Source organism: Pleurodeles waltl, chromosome 4_1 (assembly GCF_031143425.1).
Source record: "Pleurodeles waltl isolate 20211129_DDA chromosome 4_1, aPleWal1.hap1.20221129, whole genome shotgun sequence".
Taxonomy (NCBI): Eukaryota; Metazoa; Chordata; class Amphibia; order Caudata; family Salamandridae; genus Pleurodeles; species Pleurodeles waltl.
In genome coordinates, this window is record NC_090442.1 from 243,625,873 (window position 1) to 243,647,556 (window position 21,684).

The window sequence follows — 21,684 nt, forward strand, 5'->3', positions numbered from 1 at the left end:
GCAGCTGCTCTTCGCCGCTTCAGTGACATCAGTTGGGTATGCTTTTTAATTTGGTTGATCGTAGGCCAGGGTGCAGTCGGTAGCGCATCCGCAGGGCTCTGCGCCATGCCTCCCGCTGACAGGCCGCCCTGCGTAACCATGTGGGCTTAGGCCAGAGCTCCGCTCCGGGTCTTGTCATATATTCTGGGGCCAATAAACCACATGGAGCGGCAGGCCTCAGGCTCAGCAGGCTAGGCGGTAATGCCAGCTATTGGATGGTAGACCTATCCCATAATTAGGACGGATTACTGGGGATAGTGTGGAGCCGTTTGAAAACGTGCCTGTCATGTTGGCCTTGTTAGCTTCCCTCCCCCCATCAGCCGCAATATGTGTAAGTGAGAACAGCAGGACAGGGGTTTTCCATTTCAGTGTGCCTCTAGCGTATGTGGAGTACGAGGAGTGAAAGGTCTGGCCTGCCACTTTTTTGCTAGCCTCTTCAAAATGGGTTTTCTGCAAGCATGCTATACTTATTTTATGTCTCATTAGAAAAGTGAATACTCTATACTACTTTCCGTATCTGCGTAGGCCCCTGACATTCTAGGTTAGTATCCTATAGTCACATTCCATACCTCCTGTGCAGCATGAGTATGTCTTTACCTGTGATCTTGTGTGTCAGGTCTCCTCGCAACTGCTGTACAACAGCAAAATAGAAAAAAGGACAAAAAACACCCCCCAGGCCCCGTTCCCCACAAAACTGACAAACATTGCTCAACATTATGTCTGTTGATGCCAATCCAATGCTTGGGCCAGGACTTGCACCGCATCCTCGCCTGGATGCCCTTTGCAATCTTAACTCATCATAGTTTCTTTTTTAAGATATTTCTACCAACAACAGAGATTCAATTGACTTCAGTACTTTGATTTTTTTTATAAGGTGGTTTTGACAAGTTCTTTTTAGCATCTCTCTAGAACTGTTGCTAGTTCTAGGAGCCACAGCAACAAAGTGTTTGGGCCCTGCCACCAATAGGCGAGAACACTTTTCCCCTCATTCCGAGCTGCTCCTAGAACCAGGTCCTGAATCAACCTTCTGTGGGTGCCTGCCCCGGACATCCTTCAGCTAATCAAGGTTACTAACCGGCCCCATGGCATTCAGACCACGTGCCGCTTATGGTGCAGCTGGGTTCCTCGGAACCGACCCTCCACCCTATGTGGCGCTTTAATGTGTGGTACCCGAAAAAGCAGGACTGCCCTGCCTATGTGACGTCAGAGATACAAACCGACTTTGCAGAAAATCGGGGCCCTGAACAGTCAGCCTGCATCCCATGGGTGGCCAGCAAAGCCATGATCGAAGGTCTTGCCAAAGGGTTTATCTGAGGCCTAGAGAAACAAAAACGTACACAAATTATGACCCTAGAGGCCGAAATTCTTGCCATGGAATGACCCAGTTGAAGCACTCACCGGAGCTTTTATGGCGGTTGGCAGCGGCCACAGCATTGGTGAGGCAGAGCTTGCTGGAGGAAGCCGAGCAGTGCGGGAGGGCATTGACAAGGCGGGTCTGAGTAAGGTGATAAATAGGGGAAGGTTTTGTACAGGCTGGCCACCAGAGAGATCGCTTCCAGGGTGATATCTTAAGTTGTAGACACAGTGGGACACCTGACAGTCCTAACCTCTGAAATTGTAGAGATGTTTGCAGATTAGTATAGGGAGCAGGCATACCCACTGCTAGCCAGAATTCAGCTACCCTTAACCCCCTGCCCCGTAGCCAGAGACTGGACCTGGCAATCACAGCTGAATGAATTACAGAGGTGCTATCAGATGAGACCCTGGGCAAAACTCCAGGCGCTGACGGATTCCCTGTTGAGTGCTGTCTGAGGTTCTGAGAACTGTTTGTCCCTCATCTTCTGGCCATGTACACAGCAGTGTCAGAGGCAGGTGCCTTCCCCCCTGAAACTTGAAGTGACTATGATTGTAATGATACCGATACAAGGTTAGCCATCAGACAATTGTGCTGCTGACAGGCCAATTTCCCTTGTAAACTCCAAAATCAAATTATTCGCCAAGATAGTAACTAACCAGATACAACAGACCCTTCCCTACTCGATCCACTCGACCAGTGCTGTTTCATGTTTGCTCAAGGCACTCGCCACTGTATCCGAAGAGTCCAAGTTGCCCCTCTCAGGCACACCGACTGCAACATCCATTGGCCTGACTCCTGATGGACTTTTTGAAGGCCTTCGAGTCAGTGGATTGATCCTTCCTGAACACAATCCTAGAACGAACTGGGCTGGGGCACCATTCTCCTGCATTTTCACCCATCTGTGCAAGTCCAGATAAACGAGTCGCTTTCTGCCCCCTTCTGGTCCGGAAATATACCTGGCAGGGCTGCCCACTCTCCTATTCACCGTTGCCATAGAGCCCTTGGCATGCGTCATACGCTGTGACGCCTGGGTACAAGGTTGGGCGTGGAACTCTGCTTCTAAGAAACGCATTGCGGTCTACATGGACGATATACTAGTTTTCTTAGCTAACCCGCAGTCCTTGGGCCAGCACTGTCCCTGCTGGTACCTATTAAAGGCAACCTGAGCACCTGCTCATGAAATGTCACCATTCCAAAACATCATTCCATTACTTAGGCATTCATAGCGCCATGCTCCCAGAATTGACATGGAATCTCAGCTTGTTCCCCCTCCTCAGCAATCTGAAACAAGACCTGCAGAAATGGAGGTGCTTCCCTCCACATCTTGGTGTGAGTGGCCATCTTCTAAACAATGGTGTTACCTCTGTTCCTGTAGGTCTTTTATAATTTCCCACTCCCCAAGAAATTATTCTGCAACTTGAACTCTATTATTTGCACCTTCTTGTGGGCAGGTAGGTGCCCCCGAATTGCCTTGGCCAATTGCCGGCTGTCCTCTCCCAATAGTGACCTGGGAATGGCAGATCTCTACTGCTACCACATGACCTTACAGTTAACAATTATCAATAACTTGCTTAATGGGGGCTGGGATGACGCAATGTACTGGGCCGAACTGACCATGGTGGGCCTTGACAAAGATTCTGGACATCCTCTATGAGGCCGATCTCTTGTTCCCTTCTGGAGATCAGTAGGGTAGTCTTTCTAACCTGGAGAGCACCACTTTGACTTACTAGCTGGGATCAGAACTTGACTGGGATGACCCCCATCTGGTGAGAAACATGGCTACACCACACTGCAAATTAGAGGTATTCTGAAAGTGGGACTCCACTGGGCCGGCAGGGTGCCCCAGCCTAACTGTTTCCGCAGCGCTATTCAAGAGACTGACTTCCTCCATGTGGTCCAATCCTGTCCTGTGCTCGTCCATTATTGGTGGAAAATTGAGCATGGGCTCCTGTTAATACTGGGCTGGGTGCTGAAGCTTACCCCTCGAATTGCCCTGCTGGGGCTGCTCTACGACCTTGGGGCCCCCAGCCTGGGGCATATATTTATAGCGGTATATGGCAAACAAGGATCTGCTCTCAAATGAAACTGTTTCTTCTCACAGGAAGAACCCAAAGGGTCAGGCTGCCACCCTTTGCATCAGAGACCAAGAAACTGATATGCAGAGTCCCAGAAGGATTGGCCCCCACCCTTTTCAACATATACTTGACACCGCTTGCGCATATTATCTGATCACATGACATCATTATCATCTCCTATGCCACCCAACTCATCCTCTCCCTGATGTACAAGACCACCACCACCAGAACCAACTTCACCAGCTGCATGACCATAGTAGCAGACTGACTGCGAACCCACTGCCTGCAGCTGAAATCTGAGAAGACGTAAGTACTGGTCTATGGCAGAAGGAACTCCCCATGGGACTCCACCTGGTGGCAATTGGAGCTAGGACCATCACCCACCCACTGATCAGTCTAGGGATCATCCTAGATGACAAGCTCATGACGACTCAAGTGTTTACCGCCTGCTTCCAATTCCGTTGCATGTCATGAATAATCTTCAAATGGTTGCCTCAGAACACCCAATGGCCTGTCAAGCAAGCACTCCTCACTAGCAGGCTGGACTAAGACTGCACTCTCTACACTGGAATCTCCAAACAACTCCTAAACATACTGCAGATCATCGAGAACGCAGCCGCAAGGCTCATACTCAACCTACCATGTTGCAACCCCAGCCCACCGCACTGCACCCAAGAAGCTTTATTGGCTGCCCATTCTCAAGCGTAGCCAATTTAAACTTCTCACCCACACATAGGACCTCTCGGGTGATTAGTGGGCTATAGAAATATATATAACATAACATGGGTGGTGTTGCTGGTTGCCGAACAAGATGTAGCCCAAAAATGGAACTTGGCAAATCCTCCTACAAAGGCCGAATGGAGGGTGGTGTTGGACTGGTGTGTCAAACAGGAAAAACCCATCTATGCAGATTGTGGCTGCACACAGAAGCAGAGGAAGGTCTGGGCAAAAGTGGGTCTACTATGGACTAGACTGGGAGGAGTGACTGTTATGTGATGTGATAAGTGGAAGAGGTTGATGGTGGTTGTAACAGCTTTTGCTTACTTAAACAAGAAAAATTACTGGTTGGAGGACAGGGTTTCTTGCCATAAGCCTAATTTATCGATGTCTGCTGAAATACTTATATCAGGTTTTCAAACCCCACAAACACTCTTTTAATGATAAAAGTATATACATCTTTGTTTTACCTTTTCTCTTTCTATCAAATATTATGTATAGTAACAGATCGCATGATTGGCTTTACTACAAACAAATGTATAATTAAGTATCCTTGACTTGTAACAGGTGGCACTTGCATGTTTGACCGTTTACTCCATAGTCCTAATATGGAATCCAGATCATAAATTTGAATCGCTCCATGTTAGATAGGAAGTATTTTCCTCTGTTCCGATAGCCTTGTAGTAATGGACTATACGTTTTTAAGCAGTTCTGATCCAATTGAGTAGAATGTTGCTATTCCCATTGATCATGTCCTCTGCAATTACCAGCTGTCTCCTTTTTTCCATGAGCCAGCTGTGAAGTGCACATCAACTAACATCAGACTGAATAGAAAGGCATTAAAGGTAAATGGTTCTAATACTTGCCACAGAAGGTGTAAATGTTGGGTCATGGCATAATCATAGTCTTGTTATCACTTGTTGTATAACATTTTACAGGCCAAGTTAGAGCAGCCAACCATTTATAATAATTTTGTGAGAATTTTGGTTGAATGTCGGCCTACCCTTTTACTCAATTATTATAAATTCTGATTAGTGAATATATTTATGGATTTACTTGTTTTGAATGCATGTTGATTTGGGTTTGCTTTATGTTTAGTTATAATTCTAGCAGGTAATATTCCAGATTTTTAAGTATACATTTAATAATAAAGTTTGATAATTGCCACTTATGTTTTTTTAATTTTTTTATAGTTTGGCGATTAAGCCAAGGCATTGGAGTGGCATTCTAGGCTCTACTGATCTCAAGTGACTTCCATTAGATGATTTTGTATGATACGTTCACCAACCTTAGGAAGGATTTCTACTATCTTTAGAACTTTGAGACCTTCACAACTTTAATTGCTACCCATGATGTAAGTATGTTGGTTTCTGGTACAGACTAATGATGGATAGTAAACCCTGTAAGGAATTTAGAGACAATATTCTTTTTCAGACTATTACATCAAAATTAATATTGTGTTTTTATTGACCTAGAATTTATAAATGGAGTCCAGTGAAGATGCCCGTCCAAAAGGAATGTTTGAATGTCATTTATGCAAGTTAAAGGCGCCGTACAGCTATTTTGGGCAGAAACCCCCAAACACCTGCTCTATCATGTAAGTACTGTAGAGACTTTGAAGTATTTCATACTGGAAGCTGTACGTTCTGCACAATACTCCAAGACGTTTAATTATCTTGTTTCAGTCCTTTTGGAATTTTGACAATGCAATGAGGTTTTTAAAGTCAGAAACTGTAGGACTGGGTGAGAATAAAATTTTTGTTAATTGTCTGCCACTTCTCCAGAGCCTCTTGTACTCGAGGACAAAGATACATTTTTGATGACTACTGCTCTTGTCCTTAGAATCGCATAAGTCAAGTATTTATGTGATCTCAGTGAATCACCAAGTACCTTCTCATAGTGTTTAACATTTAGGAGGTAGTGAGGTCGAACAGTCAAGGCTCAAACTTTGAGGCTGGTGTGGGCTAAATCATTTAGTTCTGTAAGCACATGTATGTCTCACATTAAATGTATTGCATATACGTTTTTTTCTTATTGTAAAAACAAGACTCTATTTACAATTAATCATACATGCTAAGTAACCCCTGAAAGTGTGATTGGGTAATCATTGTATCACTGTTGTTTTGTAACTAAATTTGTGTTTCAGGGACCTAAGAGTATCTCAAGGTATACCCGTGCAACAAAAAGTTGGGAGTAACATGCAGTGCTACAGCCAGGTGTAATGCTGGTTTAGTATGGCTTTAATTTCACAGATATCTTACTTAGGCCAGTAGTTGCTGTTCTTTCACTGGTCTTGGAATCTGCTTTGGGAGGGGCCACAATGTTCAGGCACTGTCGGTGCCATCAGTAGCCTCCCTGCACAGTTTCCAGATGGGTTGACTATAGGTTGTAGCTGCAGTTTTTGAAAAACAGCACAGGAAGTATGTGGCTGGGAACTTAGCTCACATTTGAAGCCACACGAGCTTGGGTTTGGTGATATCAGACAGAGGAGTTTATGCTGGGTTTGAGGGTCAATGCTGCTTGAAGGTTTCTCAGAGACAAGCACCAAATGTGGAGGCACAAGGCCCTTACACAGGTGAGCCTTCATGTAGGCACTAAAACACTTCTTTGGGACATACTAAGGCACAGAGAACTGCACTCATCTCAGGAGATGCAGTGGATGAGGAGTCGCAAGGAACTTTATATAACTTTTTCTGAATACGTTTTTGAGAACCCAAGCTTCCTCTCAACCAATAGTGGTCACTCTTTCATGTTGAGCAGGCTACCATCTTCCTGACATTTTTTGCTTCATCTCATCCCTGTAAGGGGGAAGAGAGACTCCAATTGTTTGGATTCTAAGAGGTCACTAAGCTTTTCTATAGATCGCACCAAAGTACCACGGGTGGACGTTCAGCTCTTTGTTGGGGTTTTCTGATAGAATTTTAGCCACAAATTCCTCGCCTTTAGATTCCCCAGGGATCAGACTGGATTTGGAAACTTTCCAGCAGTACCTCCATACTGACTCCCTTCTGCTCTGGAAATGATGTGCATTGCCCACGTAGGCATCACTTTTGAGTGCTGATGTCCATTCCTTTCTTTGTGCTCCTCCTGACACAGAACCAGAGCTTCATTTTCTCTCTCAGTGACACTTTACCTCAAAATGTTCCCAAAATTCCAACTTTTCAAAGCAAATGTGTGTGACAGACCCACATCAAGGGTGTTTGAGGTCAAGCTACGACTCAAAGACCTGCAGTCATTGCACGTTGATAAACTTGAAGGCCGGGGGCGTGGCTTCGGGCGTCAAGATGGCGGTCGCACTCTGAGAGTGCTCAGGACCCCTCCGTCATCCGCCCGAAATTATCACGATTTGGCGATCTGGAGGTGCCGCGCCGGCTGTCCCCGCGGTCTCCCCATCTCACTGGGGTCCCGCTGAGGTGAGCGGTGGTTAGACCGGACCCCGTTCACGAGCCGCGGCCCGAATACTAAAATGGCCGCTAGAGCTGGACTGCCTCTGGCCCCTGATGTGGATGCTCTGGGCGCCGTGGGAAGAAGACTCAGTACTGGGCCTCGGGGCGCGAGCCCTATGAACTGGTGAGGCGGCGCTACCCTGACCCACAAGCAAAGCCCCTGGTGCCCCCGGCTGCGCCGCGCACATACCTGGTGGCGCTGACCCGGAGCTGCGGCGTCCGAACCGCCTGGAGGACGGGATCCTCCGAGATCCGCCCGAGCGGCGTGGGAGCCGTTAAAGGGGAGCCCCCTGCGGCGAGGCCCCTCCGGATCGCCGAAAGAGGTGAACGGGGCACCGGCGGCTGACTGAGGGGGCGTTGGCCGTGCCGGGGCCCGTGCGCTGAGGCGGCGCGGCGCTCGAGAGGGGTTCCCCCGGGATTCCACCCGGACGGGAAGGAGAGACGCGGGAGGAATGCCGGCCCACGAGTGGGCGCTCGGTGCCCTGGTCCGGACCGCCTCGAGGGGGGGGTCCCCCGGGGCTTATCTGGCGGCAGAGGAACCAAAATAGGGGCATCCCCTGCGGCACAGCCCCCCCACACACCCAGGCGGGGTGGGCGGCGTGCCGGGAGCCAGCGGTGAACTGAGAGGGCGATTGAAACGCCAGGCCCAGCTGCGGAGACACCACGATCCCCGGGACGCATCGGGGAACGGGGAGGCAACCCCCAGGGTCCGCCGGGCGGTGAAAGAAAGGCGCAAGAAGAACGTCTCCCGCAGCGAGAACCCCTGGCCCCCCACATGAGGAGAGTGATGTGCCGTGAAATGCGATGAACCAGATGAGTGGCAGTTGCGCAGGAGCCCGAGTAAAACAACCCTCCAAAGTGAGAGGAACCTGGAATCCTGGTCCACCTTCTGGGGCCCAGAATAATTGGGGCCTGCTGCAAAATCCTCTGAGGTGGGAACGAGCCGAGCAAACAATAGCAAAATCCTTTGAACCCTCCATTGGCCCACGCAGTTGCAGCTCAATCAATATATATCCATCACCACTGACCGGGGACCAGGTGCCCGAGCTGGAGTGGCGGCGGACCCACCACCGGGACATCGTGCCCCCGAGTCCACGACCCCGGCGAGCCAGCGTGACTGCATAAATCTACCCATCGCGAGAAAACTTCGCTGACGGTTGACTGCTCTGACACACGTGCCGGAACACCCCAAGGAACCGTACAACTGACCTCCGCCCCCCGTATCAAGATGGGGAAAGACAAGGCAAACAAACAACCCCGGTCTCCCAGCAAAAGATCGACCAGTTCACGACACCGGGGGGGAGGAGACGCGGCCAGTGGAGGTCCCGCTATGGACGGAGTGAATGCCATCCTACAGGCGATCCAATCATTGCAAGCAGCCGTAGAAACCAAAATTGGGGAAGTGCGAGAGGACATGGGTCTTATTCGGCAAGATCTCAGAAATGCGGTGAGTCGCATCACCGACGTAGAAGCCCGCGTCTCTCAGACTGAAGATGAGCTATCCGATCTTAAAACTAAAGTGGCCCAGCTACAAACCCGAACCAGCGAGTTACACCGCCGTGCAGAAGATGCCGAAAACCGATCAAGGCGTAACAACCTGCGCTTTGTCGGATTCCCCGAGGGCGTGGAAGAAGACAAGGCCTCCGAATTTCTGGAGCAGTGGATCAAGTCCTGGATGCCAGATCAGACCCTCTCGGCATGGTTCGCAGTCGAGCGTGCCTACAGGGCCCTCACCCCACGCCCCCCTCCGGGTGGCCCCAAACGCCCGATGATTGCACGCTTCTTTAATTTCAAAGACCGAGACAATATCCTTAAAGAAGCCAGGCGCACCAAGGGCCTCCAATGGGAGAACCACAAGATCGTAATCTTCCCAGACTACACCGTGAAGTCCAGACCCGCCGCCGATCATACGAGCACGTAAAGCAAAAACTCAGAGCAATGCAGCTCTCAGATATGCTCCTCTTCCCTGCAAGACTTAAAGTACTCATGGCTGGGAAGGCGTACTTCTTCGAGTCTCCTGAGAATGCATGGGACTGGCTAACCGAGGAGGGCGTCGGAGCCCGGAGGGGACCTGTGAAACCAACAGGAGGGGCCCCTCGCGGGGCCCCCCCGTGAACGGACCCCGGAGGAGCCGGAGGCGCACCAGATCCCGTAGAGGAGGGTGGAGGGACTCAGGTATCCCTCCCAACGACGAGGCGGCTCGGGACCCCGATACACAGACTGAGGGAGTCCCTGTCGGGCCCTCGATGCCCCGGGACACACCACAAGCCGCGGACAACGCCAGATTGAGCCAATCCCCGGTGCTTGGATAGCTTGAACCGATGGGCTCCCACTGAGTCACACCTGAAGGAATTGGGACCCGGACTCTCACCCGCAGACTCCGGAGGGGATACCACAGGTGGCGTTATTGCTCCTCAACACACACTGCGCGAAGCTTGAACCAGACTCGCTAATTGCAATTGATCCTACTAAAAGGAGGGGTCCATCACTCCACCCCAAAGACAGTCCATCTGGCTGTTAAGTTTTGGTTGAGAAGTTGGGCGACAGATGCTTCCAGGGAGGGAGAATGGGGTGGGGGGTGGTTGGGGGGCAAAGAGTTTAAAACGGGTTTAGATAGTAGAACGTTTACTGTTTTTTCTTGTTTTTTTCATTATTTTAATATTTCAATGTTATGTTTGAGACGGTCGTCCCGGGGTCCACAAACAGGCAACCAAAACTACACAATACCCACACAGTCCACGCCCGACCCCCACTGACCCACATTATCTCATGGAACGTAAATGGCCTACTTGATAAGATCAAGAGATCCGCAGTATTCAATACCCTCCGCAGATACTCCCCCTCAGTGGTCCTATTACAAGAAACTCATCTCCTTGGGACTAAATGCCCCATGCTCGCACGAGAAGGATATGACAGGGTTTACCACGCGGGCTTCTCCAGAGGATCCAGGGGGGTGGCCATTCTGCTCCATCGATCACTACCTATGGTGGTTACAGCCACACAATCCGACCCCCAGGGCAGATTCGTAGTAGTTAAAGGGACCCTCCATGGGTCACCGATAAACCTTGTATGTGTGTACGGACCCCCGGCGGAACTAGATGCATTCTTACTCTCGCTTCGCCGTGTGGCAGCGGGTCTCCCCCAGGGTACCACCTTGCTGGGAGGGGACTTCAACGCCGTCCTCAACCCCAGCTTGGACGTATCCGGTGAAATCTCCACCAATAGATCCGCCCGGGCCGCGAGTCTTAGCAGTTGGGCAGAAAGCCTTGGCATGTGCGAGGTATGGAGAACCTGGCATCCCAGGGAACGCCGGTACACGCACACCTCGGCTGCCCATTCGACACAATCCAGAATTGACCTCATATTCATGCCTGCTCTTGACATTAATAACGTCACGGGTGCGGAGCTGCTGCCCCGCGGGGTCTCAGATCACGCGCCAGTGCGCATCTGGTTGGGTGGCACAGACCCCACCAGACGCCCGATATGGCGCCTGAACGCATGGAATTTACAGGACAATGATTATACCCAAGAAATTAAGAACCACCTTACCCAATATTTCGAACTGAATCTGGGATCGGTCCAATCTCCGGGCACCCTATCTCCTCCGCTCACGCGAACGTGCCAGAGACTCACAACTGTCCAAGTTGGAGACCAAAACACTAATCCTAGAGCGCCAACAAATGACCTCAGCGTCAGCCTCTGCTCTGAGACAGCTCACTAGGGTTAGAGAAGAAATTAAGCACATAGCACTGGAATCATCAAAGCATATTTGGAGGGCCTCAGCAGCGCGAATATATGGCTGGGGGGACAAAAACGGGAAACTCCTGCACTGGCTGGCCACCCGCCCTCTGGCCAACAGGGGCATACCTGAAATTATGGAGGACTCCGGTTCCCTTTCCAAAACTCCTATAGAAATTGCGCAAAGGTTCGCCTCCTATTACACGCGCTTATACGCAGAACACCCCCGACCCACTGCTGAGATAGAGTCCCCCCTTTTAAACGACATCACTCTTCCCAGTGTTCCTCTGGCGATAAGGGATAGACTAGATGAACCTATTGAACTTGCAGAGGTCATAAGTGCGATCACCAGCTTGGTGCCGGGCAAGACCCCCGGGCCAGACGGATTCCCTGCGGAGCTGTATAAAAGGTGCAGCGACATTCTGGGCCCCCACCTGCTCAGCATGTACGAAGAAGCCGAAAAACAGGGCCGCTTCCCCAATGAGATTGACCAAGCCACAATTGTGGTGATCCCTAAGACCCAACCCCCATCACGACACTGCTCGGCATATCGGCCCATCTCACTTCTGAATACAGAGATCAAAGTGCTGTCTTCGATCCTAGCTTCTAGATTAAGGGAGGTGATACCCACCCTGGTGCACCCCGACCAGTGCGGCTTTATGCCTACCCGCAGTACCCGACACTGCATCAGGCGACTACACCTAGCCTTGGCACATCACACGACCTTGTCACACACCCCCCTGGCGCTGCTCCTACTTGACTTTGAAAAAGCATTCGACACGGTGGATTGGTCCTTTCTGGACCATGTGCTACTAAAAAATGGACTTGGGCCTAAATTCCGAAGACTGGTGAAGCTCCTCTATTCCAACCCGACGGCCCGGGTACAAGTGAACGGGGTGGTCTCCGACCCGTTCCCCATTGGCCGCGGCACCCGACAGGGATGCCCGCTATCCCCGCTGCTCTTTGCACTAATAATAGAGCCCTTGGCGATATTGCTGCGAAATGACCCCCTGATTGAGGGTTGGCCCTGGCCCAATTGCCCAGAGGACCGAGTGGCGCTATACGCGGACGACGTTCTACTGTACATTTCCAACCCGGCCAGAAGTGGTCCCTGTGTCCTACAACTTCTAAGCCTCTTCGCGGAAGCCTCAGGACTGATCCTAAATCCTAATAAATCCTTACTGGTCCCTTTACACCGCTCCCGGGACTGTGCAGCAGAGCATCCCAGTGCGAAGGAACAGATTTAAGTACCTGGGAATATACATCTCACTACTACCCGAGCTGACTTGGGAGCTCAATATCACACCACTAACCAGAAGAATTAAAACTGACTTACAGCGCTGGAGGGCTCTCCCCTTAAATCTGCTTGGCAGAATAGCTCTCTACAAAATGATGATCCTCCCCAGACTCCTATATTTACTGCAAAACTTCCCACATCCCATCCCCAAGAAATGGTTTGGTGAGATGGATTCACTGGCGCGTCAATTTATGTGGAACGACGCCCGTCCGCGACTCGCGCTTAAAAGCTGTCAAAGAGACATTTACGACGGGGGCTGGGCATGTCCAACATCCATTATTATCTCCACGCGATGCATCTGGTCGTGATCAATGACTGGGTGGGGGGCGGGTGGTCGGACCCGGCGTATTGGCTGGAGCTCCAGTCGCTGGGCTACCCGCGGATCTTCGACATCCTGTACGGGGGCCCGATCTCACGGGACATCCCAGACGTGACCAAAGTGACTTTACTGGGTTGGCGGGTGGCCCAAAGACTGTCGGGGTGGTGGGGACGCCTTACCCAGCAGACCCCGCTGTGGCAGGGGAGGCACCTAAGGGAGGTGGCGAATCTGGAGGGCTTTCAGAAGTGGGATAATATAGGCATCTCTACTCTGGGTGACGTATGGGAGGGGTCACAAATGCGATCATTCGAAGACCTCCAAAAACTCTTCTCCTTAAGCAGAACGCAATTTCATAAATATCTCCAGCTCCTCCACGCCCTACTAGTACATGTACAAACTGGGGACAACATACCCGAATATAGCCCCATGGAGGCGAAGGCACTGATGGGGAATCTGGGTAGGGGAGGTGTTTCCCAGATATACCGCGCTCTGATCGCCAATACCACCTGCCCCCTAGAGGGGCCCTGCCAGAGATGGGAGGGATGGGTGGGCCCCATGGATGAGATGGACTGGAGTGAAGCACTGATGGCCCCCGTACCCTGACAATGGCCACCCGCTTCCGGTTAATTCAGACCTTTTACCTCCATACAGCCTACCTCACACCAGTCAAACTGCGTCGGGCGGGCCTCCAGTCCTCAGCGGAGTGCCCGCGATGCATGAACCCCGCAGCCGATTTTTTTCATATGGTATGGACATGCCCAATTATATCGGCCTACTGGGGAACGACCGCACACGAGATCTCAGGAGTCCTACATGAGAACATAGAAAGGGAACCACTACCTCTCTTATTGGGGATTATGGGAGACACTGGGCTGAGAAGATCAGATCGAGCATTTCTTGGGATGGCATGCCTGGTAGCTAAGAGGGACATAATGGCGGACTGGAAAGCCAGATGCGCCCCAACACTTACCAAATGGAGACGGGGGTTGGACTGGTGTGCACACTGGGAAAAACTGGTATACGAGGCCATAGGATGTCCAAATAAATATGATAGGGTATGGGGGAAGTGGGAGGCCGCAGCAACCACTTAGGCGATGTGTGACTCTTATTTACAATGTGGTGCCTGGGAACCAGGACTTGAGACCGACTACTGTTAGGCGCCATGTTGGCACCTTGTTAATAAGTGTATGTTTACATTACCTTTTTCCTTCTGCAAAATCAATAAAATATCTTTATAAAAAAAATAAAAAAAACTTGAAGGCCACCAGGGACTGTGAGGCAAAACTTTACACCGCTAAGCATCTCTCCAAGTCGCAGTGCAAGTCCAGGTCCAAGTCCATCTAAAGTTCTGTGTGCCTCCTGTTCCCACTCCAGGAGTCACCGAAGCTGTTGGTGATCCAAATTGTCCAGTAAGACCAGAAACACAAAGAAATCAAAGTAGGACTCTAGCCCCCTCGCCACTCACATTCACATGAGCAGGGGTTGTGCCATGGATCTGGCTCTTGCTCCCGGAGTCGGCGACTTTGGAGCTGATCCCACAACTTGTTCCAGCACAACCCGGAGCTGTCTGCCACTCTGCAACAAATCAAAAAGTTATGCGCATCCGTGCTTGGCTCCTTGCCTACTCCTTCTGGCACACCTTAGGCGCCTTGGGCCGAGAGGCCCTCCACCTGGAGTACTCGCCGGCAGGTTCACCCTCAGCACCAGTTGGACTCTTTGAGTCAGATAGGACACTTCTAGCCTCAGCTGGACACACTTCCAGTGCAACTGTCCACGCTGGTCCTTAGGTCTTCGACACCGTTACGGAATCCATCAACACCGAATAAGGAGCTACCCATAGTCTTGTCCGACTCTGAGATGGTGCCAGTCCAACCTCGCCCAACGACTGTCGAGGTGTTGCCTCCTCCGCTTGCCCTGTTACCTTCCCAGGGAAGACAACAACCCATACATTCAAGTTTTGGCACAAACTCCAACAATGATGATGATGCAGTAATGCTTACACTCAGCCCGCTCAAGATGACAATTGGTATGGTGACTTGCAGGAGGCTAGTGGTCTAGTTACCTCCTCTTAAAGGGACCTTCCCTCATCCCCTAGATAATCCACAGAGGAGTCTACTTCCTATACCAGGGTATTGCATAGAGAAGCTGAAGTCCTTGACCTTCAACTCCCCACATTGGAGGTGAAGACTAATTATTGACTGAAGTTCTCCAACCAGGGCAAACATCTTCTGAACCCCTCCTGCCATTTAACAAGGCCTTAGGAGACACCTTATTGGGGGAATGGGCAAAACCTTGCTCTAGTCTACCAGTCAACCGCCAAATTGTACAATGCAATCAACCTTCCGTGGATGATACCACTTTTCTATCCCAGCACCTCTCTCCTGAGTTGTTTGGTGGTGCAAGCATCTACAACAAGACCAATCTCAACACATTCCCATCTGCTCCCCCAGGCTGGGTCAGAACGTATTGAAACATTTAAATATTTTCTTCCACCAGCTTGGCTCTTATGTAAGTTAATACCAGCTGCCTGCTGGGGCACTATTCCCATGCCCTTTGGGACTCTGTGCCTAAAGCATCCCAGGTGCCCCTGGAGATCTCCAACCTGTCCTTGCTCAGGCCACTCAGAATGGCTGAGATGCTGCCAATTTAACAGTTCCTTCAGGCCAGGCACCAGTACCAGTGTTGCCATATGCTGCCACACCTTGGTTTTTCAGGCGCTGTCAAACTTTCCTTCATGGAAATGCCATTAGATTGGGCTCGCCTATTTGAGGACAAGGCTGCTTCCTGGTGCCCAAAAAGGACAGGGGTCTGTGGCCTACTGCAGACCTGTTCCCTCTAGATGCCTTTCTCCAAAAGGAAAAATTCAAATGTTCAAACTGGCTCAGATCTTGTCTTGGACACTGTAGATTGGATTGCACCATTGGACTTGCAGGAGGCCTATTTCCATAAACTCCTCTCGACAGTTCACAGGCGTTATTTGTGATTCATTGTGAGACAGGAGCATTTTTAGTTTAGTGTACTCACTTTTTGGTCTCACCAGTGCCCCTCTGGCGTTCATGAAAGTGATAGTGGTGATGGTGATAGCAGCACATCTTTGGAGGTCAGGGGTGGCAGTCTTTCCTTACTCCAATGACTGGCCGTTGAAGGCAGGTTTGTCCCATCCAGTCATCAAACACCTCCAGGCTACAGCAAACCGCTTGTCATCTTTTGGGTTAACTATCAATGTGTGAAATCACACCCCTTTCACAGATGCTCCCTTTCATTGGAGCCATTCTAGACATAGGGGGTTATTCTAACTTTGGAGGAGTGTTAATCCGTCCCAAAAGTGACGGTAAAGTGACGATATACCACCAGCCGTATTACGAGTTCCATAGGATATAATGGACTCGTAATACGGCTGGTGGTAAATCCGTCACTTTTCCGTCACTTTTGGGACGGATTAACACCTCCTCCAAAGTTAGAATAACCCCCATAGTTTGGTTTCGTACCTGGCAAAGAGGGTCCAGGACATTCAGGCTATGATCCAGATCTTTTAGCCTTGGTCCTGGATTTTAGTGTGGTAAACTCAGAGGCTGCTGAGGTTTATGACCACCTGAATCCTTCTGGTTGAGCATGCCAGATGACATATGCAAACTCTACAGCGGGTCCAACATAAAGGGGACCTCTCTGTCCCTGTTCAGAGTTCGGAGCAGGCTGTAAAAGAATTACAATGGTGTTTGCCGATTGTGAGTGGGTCAGCTGCAGACCACTCTGCCTACCTCACCAAGAGCAGACTGTGGTAACCGATGCATTTCATTTAGGTTGGGGCAGCCATCTGGGAAATGTTGAGATCAGAGACCTCTGGTCTGTGGAGTCTCAGCTCTATATGTACAATGGAGCTGAGGACTATCTGCTTGGCAATGAAAACCTTCCCTTCCGTCCATCAAAGGTAGGTTGGTACAAGTGCTGACAGACAACACCCCCACCATGTGGTACTGCAACAAACTGGGCCTGGTGGGGTCAGCCGCAGCTCCTCCATTAGGGTGGTGGAGCGTCGCTCCACTTCTGAAATCACAGTAAAGGTGAAAAATAAAATGGTAATAAAATACATTTTTTGCCATTTTATTTTTTTGTCACTGCTCCCAACCTGAGCTGAGCATCAGGCCAGGTCGGGCAATTGCTGCTGATTGGCACCAGGGGAGGAGTGATGCCCACTCCTGTTTAAAGTGCGCATCTCACTTTGACCAGCTTTTCTTGATGGTCAGCTTGTCGTGCACTTCAAATGTCTCCAACCTAAGCTGTCTTAGACAGCTGGGTGGAAAGGAGGCACAGGCCCCCAGTGCCTGAGGGAGTGTTGAGCCAGCACACTCTCGCCAATCCTGACACTTCTCTGACACTGCTTAATATTATCAGCACCATGTTTCTGTATTGGGAGAGGGGAGTTAGCTCTCAGACCACGTGATCCAACGGACTGGAAGCACACCATGGACCGAGGAGGTGAGCCAGTGGGTAAGTACAATTTTTATTTTTTATTTTATGACCCACTGTCAGGCACTGAGAAGACTGCGCTGCCTTCAGCCTCTGTTCCTAGCTATTAGCTGTGTTTAGTTATAAACACTTTTTATAATGAGCCATGATTGAGAGCTTTGGCTTTAATTCTAAAAGCATTGTTGCTGATTTCCCACAGTGCCTGTCCATGGGTCAAAATTATACATTTTCTGCTCCTTCACTTATGGATGACCGAGCCACCACTAGATGGGGTCACCGACCCTGCACCAGGAGGCTTTGTGCTGGTCTGCAGAGGAATTTTCCTGTATTGAACCACCTGCCAGGAACATTGAATGCAATTTCGGATGAGCTCAACCATCGGCGCCTAGGGGATTACGAGTGGCAGTTACACCTGGAGGTGGTGCATAGTCTCTTCCGCACACTGGGAGAACCATGGCTCGATCTGTTCACCAATGGAGAGAACATGCAATGTCAACACTAATGCATGTTGGAATTCCCAAGATGTCTCTCGCTTGGCAGCGCGTTCTGCCTCGAGTGGAACTAAATACTCATGTATGCCTTTCCACCAAAACCCACTCCTACCATGAATTCTCAAGAAGGTCAAGACCACCTGAGCCCAAGTCATCCGAGTGGCCTGGGATTGAGCACGGAGGGTGTGGTATCTAGAACTTCTGGGCTTGCGCATCCATCATCCTATAAGTGTGCCCCTAACGGTGGGGATCTGCTGTTGGAGCAGCAAAGCAGAGTTATGCACATGGGACTTTGCAGTCTCCACCTTCATGCATTGACTTTGCACAGTGTAAGCTGAACTCCTCTAACCTGCCTTCAGAGGTGGTGGTGGTTATCTTGGCAGATAGGTGTCCCTCGACTACAACTGTGTAAGCCTGTCATTGAGACATTTGTGGTTTGGTACTCTGCAGATTGTCCTCCATCAGGTCAAGTTACCAGATGTTTTATTGGCTTGGGAAAAGGTAAAGGGTACTTATAAGCTATTTTGGCTTTTTTATGGTTATCACATCAGTCCTCATTGTTCAAGTCTCCTGTTATGAGACGTGTTTTTCCCCCTCCTTTCATCATGCCACAGTAAGACCTTAACTTTGTCTTCACCTTTCTAATTATCACTCTATTTGAGCCCCTTCACTGATGTCCCTTGTGGCTCTTCCCTTAAAGACTGTGTTCCTCATTGCTATAACATCAGTGTTGCCTATAAAAGCGAGCTTCAAGTTGTGTGTGTACCAATCGACTGCTGTCCCTACCCTGTACAAGGTCTGCTTGTGGTTGCTCGGGCCAAAAAAAGATTTTAAAGTCATGTGAGAAGTGTAGCCTGATGCATACGTAGGCTAACATGGGATGGGAGTCCTAACTTTTTATGGCACACACACAATGAACATCAGGCTCAACACCGGTCCTGCGCTTTTCATCTTTCAAGTCATTGAAAAAGAAGAATAGGAAGCACGGACAGGGAACAAACCATGCTTCACAAATATGTCACTCACAATGTTGGTCACATTGGCTTTCTCCACCTCCAGCAGTTCCTCTGCTTTAAGCCATACTGCCTCCTCCGGTGTGTGCTCTGGTGCCTGTCCAAGCTCTTGCCATCTTTTCCACTTGTTCCTCTGCCCACACCAATGCAGTTCACAGTTTCAATGCCTATTCCAACTTGCTTTTAGTTTCTAGTACAGAGCACAAGGCATGATGGAGATTTTTCCCCTCTATTGTGCCTGCATGCCCCATGGAACCATTCAGGGCTCTGTTTGGCATACTGGTGGGTTGACCCTGGGATATCTCCATTGAGTTTGCAGCCATACCATTTAATTTAAGAGGCCTCCCTTGGGCACACTTGACTTGTTGGACACATTTCCACATACATTCCTGCAGTTGCACAGAAGATTCTGCTGCTTGTGGTATGTTCTACCACTTATTAGTACATAGTCCTTGGTGATGGGATTTTTTGCCAGCACATTTGCAAATGTCAGTACTGTCAGTGTTCCTGTACCTCGACGATTGGTTTCTCACGGTGGGCTCCCCGGAGCTGGTGTCGGACTACCTGAAGGCCACAGCATTCCTGTTGTTTGACTTGGGCTTTTCCATCAACATGCCCAAGTCTCACCCAGAGCCCTATCGTCACCTCCTTATCTTAGGGGCAGTAGCTGGCACATCTCTGCGGACCTTTCCTGCTTCCTGAGGATCTAGGTCATTCTGAATAGGACTCCTATGTTCCAGGAGGAATCATTTATACTGTTCCTGACAGTTCTATTCATATTAGGGTTGCTGTCTTCCTATATTCTACTGCTCATCCACGCAAGTTGCCACATGAGGGCTCTCCAGTGGTTCCTTTATACACAGTAGTTACAACGTGAGGTGGGGGGCCTGTTAGACATAATCAGGATCCCAACAAACCCAGTAATGGATTTGTTACTGTGGTCGGTAGAGGAGAACCTGGCACAAGTGAAGCCTAGATGCTCTCCAGTAGCAGTGGCCACAGCAGGGACAGATGCAGCCATAATGGAGTGAGATGTGCATCTGGAGGTAAAGGAGATCGGAGGGCTTTGGTCTTTATAAAGCAGATATTTCACATCAACCTACTCAAATTGCAGGCAGTTTGCTTGGCCCTTAAAGCTTTCTTTCCCTCACTTCACAATCTGCCAGTCCATCTAGAGCTTGACATACAAAATTACTGTGATGAGGTATGTCAACAAGAAGGGATGCATGTGGTCTCACCCTCTCTGCCAGGAGGCTCCCATCTGGCAGGCTCTCTGAACACCAGAGCCAACAGTCTGAGTTGGCATCCTCTTGCTCACCATAAGTGGTGTCTGAATCAAGAAATGATCCAGGACATTGTTGCTCTTTTGAATACTCCTCGGGTGGCACTGTTTACCACTTCAGCAAATGAGCAGTGGCCCTAGTTTCACACTGCCAAGTTTCTGTTGCAGGAAGTCTTGGGTGGTTGCATTTCAGTTGTTGCAGAAATGTTACTACATATTTTTGGCCATACCTTTAATTCCTTGGGTGGACATTGCACCAAGTGATTCTAATAACCCTGGCCTGGCGAATAAGGTTGTGGTAACCAGCCCTCCGGCAACCCTCTCAGTGTCCCCCTTCTCCAACTGCCTCTTAGAGTGGCAATCCTCTCTCGATTCGGATGGAAGGAAGGCACTCTACACCTCAACCTCCAGAGTCTCCACCTTCATGTCCGTTGAGTGAGACAGGCACCTGAGATCCTATAACCTTGTTCGGGATGTGGTCTATATTATCTTTCAGCTTGTCACCCTTCCACAAAGTCTGTGTACACCAGACAGTGGAAGCACTTCCTTACCTCAAGTGCAATTAAGAACGGAGACCGTTTGAAGGGCATTTCTCTCAGATGTGTTCTGTTTTTTTTATCCTTAGCCCAGCTAGGTTCTACAATTGGCACAATTAAAGGTTACATTACAGCCTTGTTTGGCATTCATTTCCTTTCCTATTAAATCTTCCTTCCCTGATTTGTTACAACAATTTTGAATTGGCTTACAAACATTTTTCCTGTGGTAGAGATGTGTCATCTTGCGCATAGTCTTCTCGCCACACTATTGCAAAGCACTATAGTTGGACTTCGAAGTGAGACGAAAGAGATGGTCATTTCGATCATTTTGTGCTGCTGGATTTCATAGTCTGACTACTTCTTCAGACCAACGACTTGGAGAAAGGGTACGCGTGAGGCGCCTGCAGGTGGAAGAAAAGTTACTTACTTTTGGGAGTTATCTTTCTCGTGGTTACTGTATATACCTACAGATTAATCACCGGCCCTACCCACCTCCCCAGTCTGAAGAACGTTCCTAGTCTAGGACTTTATTAAAAATGTACGCCCTAATCGAGAGCTGATTATGTGACTATATATAGCTCTAAAAATAAACACAACAGTGGCAGTGAAAATGATTGATTAAGAAAATATTCAAAAGAATTGCACCATTGTGATAGTGCCTGAATAATTCATTGCAATGAATCATGAAATAGGTCTTTGGTAACTAGTCCGTCCCTTCTAGCTCCTACCTAAACTTTCTTAGCACCAAAATGCCTTTCCAAGTTTCTGAGCTGGCTTTTAGCCTGAATACTTTAGCTGAGCAACTGGATTACCTCAATTTTGGTGTACTCAAACTGATAAGGGCCTGGCGCTAAGGGGCCTGTGGCTTTCATTAAAACTGTTTGCAGCACAGCTTGCACAAACCTCT

General features: G+C 49.5%; 1 protein-coding gene across 8 annotated transcripts in view; it reads left to right on the top strand.

Moving 5' to 3' along the window:
* The window catches only part of CDPF1 (cysteine rich DPF motif domain containing 1), a 183,796-nt gene that overhangs the window by 56,581 nt on the left and 105,531 nt on the right, over nt 1–21,684 (top strand). For 3 of the 8 annotated variants that reach the window (XM_069228236.1, XM_069228238.1, XM_069228241.1), the window contains 2 exons: nt 5,382–5,542; nt 5,664–5,785. The exons of 1 other annotated variant lie outside the window; for it this stretch is intronic. In XM_069228236.1, the coding sequence (XP_069084337.1) occupies nt 5,673–5,785 (113 nt within the window). In that variant the 5' untranslated portion in view covers nt 5,382–5,542; nt 5,664–5,672. Of the gene's footprint in view, nt 1–4,983; nt 5,034–5,381; nt 5,543–5,660; nt 5,786–21,684 lie in introns of those variants that run through there. 4 more of the 8 variants (XM_069228239.1, XM_069228240.1, XM_069228242.1 and 1 more) reach the window with 3 other exon arrangements.